The sequence below is a fragment of the Lonchura striata genome, chromosome Z, assembly GCF_050655825.1.
Source record: "Lonchura striata isolate lonStrDom1 chromosome Z, ASM5065582v1, whole genome shotgun sequence".
NCBI classification, from domain to species: Eukaryota; Metazoa; Chordata; class Aves; order Passeriformes; family Estrildidae; genus Lonchura; species Lonchura striata.
The window spans coordinates 24,228,542-24,232,307 of NC_140740.1; the positions used below are offsets into that span (position 1 = coordinate 24,228,542).

Here is a 3,766-nt window from a genome sequence, read left to right on the forward strand (position 1 = left end):
AGACACGGTGAGACAAAACCAGCTAGTCTGCTGAAAAGGACGCCAAAGGAATGTTTTCCAATCCCCCCTTTTCATCCTTTCCCCAGCCAAGACAGAGCAATGTCCTCTCTCTTTGTAGCCGATGGTGACCCAGGCGCGGGATGCAGCGTGGGGACAGAGCCCGCCGCCGCTCCCAGCGCCCTCGCCAGGGGCTTCCCCTGCCCTGCCCAGCCGTGCCGTGCCGTGCCCAGCCGAGCCCGGCCAGCCCCGGAGCCGCCCCGCCCGCGCTGTGCCCGCGGCCCCGGCTCTGCCGCGCTCGTCCCCGCCGAGCCCGGCCCGCGCCGGGGGCCCGAGCGCAGCGCCCCCCTCAGGCCGCGCGCCGCCGGCGCAGCCGCGGCCGTTGCGCTGCGGCCGTTGCGGCGGCACTCGGCGATCGGTGCCATGGCGGAGCTGCCGCTGCCCGCCGGGCTCTGCGCCAGCACCTTCCCCGCCAAGCTGTGGCGCCTGGCGAACAGCCCCCGCGTCCGCTCCGTGCGCTGGGACAGCCGGGCCCAGGGGCTGCTCATCGACCGCTCCCTCTTCGAGCGGGAGCTGCTCAGCCCGGGCGACGCCCAGGGGCCGGCCCCGGGCACCTTCAGAGCCACGCGGTTCCGCAGATTCGTGCGCCAGCTCCACCGCTACGGCTTCCGCAGCGTGCCGGGCCGGGCTGGCTCAGCCGCGCCGGGCGATGCCGGCGCCTGGCTCCACTACAGCAACCCCTGCTTCCGCCGCGACCGCCCCGACCTCCTGCTCCGCATCCGGCGCCGGAGCGCGGCCACCAGGCAGCGGCCGGCGGCGGGGCGGGAGGGCCGCCGGCGCCCGCCCTGCGGCTCCCAGCAGCTCCCCGGGGCGCGGCCGCTGCCGGACGGGCGGGGCGGGCGCGCTCGCTTCCAGCCGCTGCCCACGGAGCGGCCGCCGCTGCCGCCCGGGCGCCCGCCCAGCGGCTTCCTCCTGCTGCACCGGGAGCGGACGCTGCCGGACGGGCGGGAGCTGCGCAGCCCCCGGCCCGGCCGCTTCCAGCAGCCGCCCGGGGAGCGGCCGCTGCTCGCCCGGCGCCCGCCCTGCGGCTTCCACCTGCTGCACCGGGACCGGCCGGTGCCGGCCCGGCGGGAGGGGCCGAGCCGCTTCCAGGAGCTCTATGGGCAGCGGCCGCCGCCCGCCGAGCAGGAGGTGCTCCGGATCGCGCCCTGCGACTTGCTCGGTTTCTGCGGGGAGCCGCTGCTGCCGCTCGGGGAGGCGCGGCCCCGCAGCCGCTTCCAGGACCTGTACGGAGAGCAGCTGCCTCCGGTCGACCGGGAGCTGCTCAGGATGCAGCCGGGCAGCTTCCAGCCTCTCCACAGGGAGCAACAGCCCCCAGCCTCCGTCCCACGAGGTAGGAAAAGAGCTGTAGCTCTTTGCTTTCCCAAAAGGTCATGAAAAGTGACTGAACTATTTTTCCACAAGGCTCTGTCATTCTTGCCCCAAAATCGTCAAGCCTATCGAGAAGCCTGACCAATGTGTTTGGATTCTTGCAGCTGCCTCGGGCACTTCAGCCCCCAGTGCTCCACCTGGCAGTGCTGCAGCATCAACAGCCTCCAGCTCAGCACAGAAGGCACCTGGGGAAGAACAATTGCCACCAGTGGATCTGGGCTTTGCCATAGAGCAAATGATTCGGGAGATCAGGAGGTCCGTGTCTGAAAGGCCTCCCTCTTCTCAGGTAATCCCATTGGAGAGGAATGGAAGACGCTGGGCTGAGAGATTTTGAACATTGTTACATGGAGAAGTGGAGTAATTGTACCTTGATGTGATTCCAACAAAATACTGAATGATCTCTAATTTTCTTTTTTTCTACTGTTCTTTCAAGGCGAGTATTAATGTTGCTCCTGAGTCTTCAGGAGGGGAGCCTGTGCAGAGAGCTGCAGCAGAAGAAACTCCATCTGGCACCGAGAGCTGCGGGAACAGTTCTCCAGAGCCCGAGGAGCCTGGTAAGGACAGAGCCCCCATTGGTTTAGAGAGGTGTGAGACGGCTGCTCTGAGCCTGCCTCTGGCAGGAAGGTGAGATGAGAAAAGTTGAGTTCTTGTCTGCAGGGTTGGTGCTTCCCAGTGCCTTTAGTTCAAATCCTGTACAGGCACGTGCCTGAGCCCTGCCCTCCACACTTCTGCAGAGGCTCTGACAGAGTCCTCTGCTGTGGCAGGGGAGCAGGGAATAAACCTGACCTTGTGGGAGTTGTGTCACCAAGCTGGGTGTCCCAGTTTGGTTCATAACTCAGCCCCCAGCAGCCTTCAGCCATTTCAGTGAGGGCTGTGGTGTCTCTGTCACTGGCACTGTCTCTGTTTCAAGCTCTCGTGGGTGCCATTTGCACTGTGAGTGCTGAAACTTCATCAGGATACTTAAATACTTTATGCTGTGCAGTTTTGAACACTTGGAAGGATCCCTGTTTTTTAAAGAGCAGGCTTCAAATTGCCAAGTGAGAGTCTGCCTTTCAGGCCATCTTTTAAAGTCCCTCATGGACGGACAATTGGTGCTCAGGGGATACTTGGGCAAAGGCCAATATTGACTCCGTGTTTCCTTTGCTTCCCAGATCCAGTGTGATTGACTTCCCCAGGAGGTTTGCCCTGTGTGGCTGGAAGAGACAGAGGGAGAGCCTGTGACCATCGGGCAGGTAGAATTCCTCTGTCTCTCGTAATATTAATAGATGTGTATAGTTATGTAGTTGTATGTATAGGTTTATATAGTTATATTTATCCAGGTAGATGGTTAGAGGTCTGTATAGTTAATTTATTTTTAATTTTAGGTGTATATATTTATATTTTTTGATGTGCAGTTATAGTTATAGATGTCCATAGTTGCATTTATACATGTGTATAGTCGCATTTATAGATGCAATATAATTACATTTATAGAAAGGCATCTTTATTTTGATATATGGGAGTTTAGTTACATAGATTGGTATCTGTATAGGTATAGGCCTCTTTGTAACTTCCTCCCCTGCTCTGCTTCCTCCCTAACCTCTTGCTTTTCCCCTGTGCCCCCCGTGTCCCCTCTCCCTGTGCTGGTCCGAGCTGGGGCCGGGCCGGGCGGAGCAGCAGTTCCAGCCCGGGTGTCCCTGGAGCGCTGGGAGCTGCCGCTGGCCCCAGGCACTGTCCCCTGAGGAGCTGCTGAAGGACGGTGAGAGCGAGGGGCCGAGGGCCGGTGGCGCTGAAGGGACGGTGACCCTGAGGTGCTGCTGGGGCTGAGGGTGTGGGGCAGCCGGGGGCCATGGTGGCACTGAGGGGACAGGGAAGTGGCACAGGCCGAGGGCGTGGCGGGTCGAGGGGGACGGGAAGGGTCAGAAGGGCCTGAGGGGGCGAGAGGACTGTGAGGGCTGAAGAAACTGAAGGGGGCTGGGGCTTTGCCCGGAGCATGGCGGGGCTGAGGGGATGGAGGGGCCGGCAGGGAGCACAGAGGGCTCCGGGACTGCAGCTCTGCCGGGCCTTGGAAGCAATTCCAGAGCCTCCGCTTTTGCCACAGCCGCACTGAAGAGCTCGAGGACAGCCGGAGGCGGACGGGAGCCAGCAGGGAGAAGCTGCCGGCCAGCAGCAGGAGCAGGACCGGGGAGCTGCTGCTGCCAGCCTGGAGAGAGCCCGGGTGAGGCCACAGCCCGGGGAGGCAGGGTGGGGCTGCGGGCGGCGGGGCTGAGGCCGCGGGCACTGCCCGGCGGGGCAGGAGCGGGCCCTGCCCGCTCTGGGGCTGCTCAGCGCAGCTGCCCCGGCCGGCACAGGGGCTGTC

At 63.0% G+C, this 3,766-nt stretch overlaps 1 protein-coding gene across 1 annotated transcript; it reads left to right on the forward strand.

Annotated features, from left to right (window-relative positions):
- The first annotated feature begins 420 nt into the window (after positions 1–420).
- Positions 421–3,085, forward strand: LOC146763721 (uncharacterized). The gene is made up of 3 exons (XM_085567595.1): positions 421–1,390; positions 1,533–1,714; positions 1,862–3,085. The coding sequence occupies exons 1-3, from the start codon at positions 421–423 to the stop codon at positions 2,054–2,056; spliced, it is 1,347 nt and encodes a 448-aa protein (XP_085423721.1). The 3' UTR covers positions 2,057–3,085.
- Positions 3,086–3,766: the final 681 nt, after the last annotated feature.

What these genes read in the sequence shown, in the direction of transcription:
- LOC146763721 (XM_085567595.1), top strand. Translation starts at nt 421, where the DNA reads ATGGCGGAGCTGCCGCTGCCCGCCGGGCTCTGCGCCAGCACCTTCCCC. An exon ending in CCCAGCCTCCGTCCCACGAG is followed by an intron (nt 1,391 to 1,532) that starts GTAGGAAAAGAG and finishes GGATTCTTGCAG; the next exon opens with CTGCCTCGGGCACTTCAGCC. An exon ending in AAAGGCCTCCCTCTTCTCAG is followed by an intron (nt 1,715 to 1,861) that starts GTAATCCCATTG and finishes TGTTCTTTCAAG; the next exon opens with GCGAGTATTAATGTTGCTCC.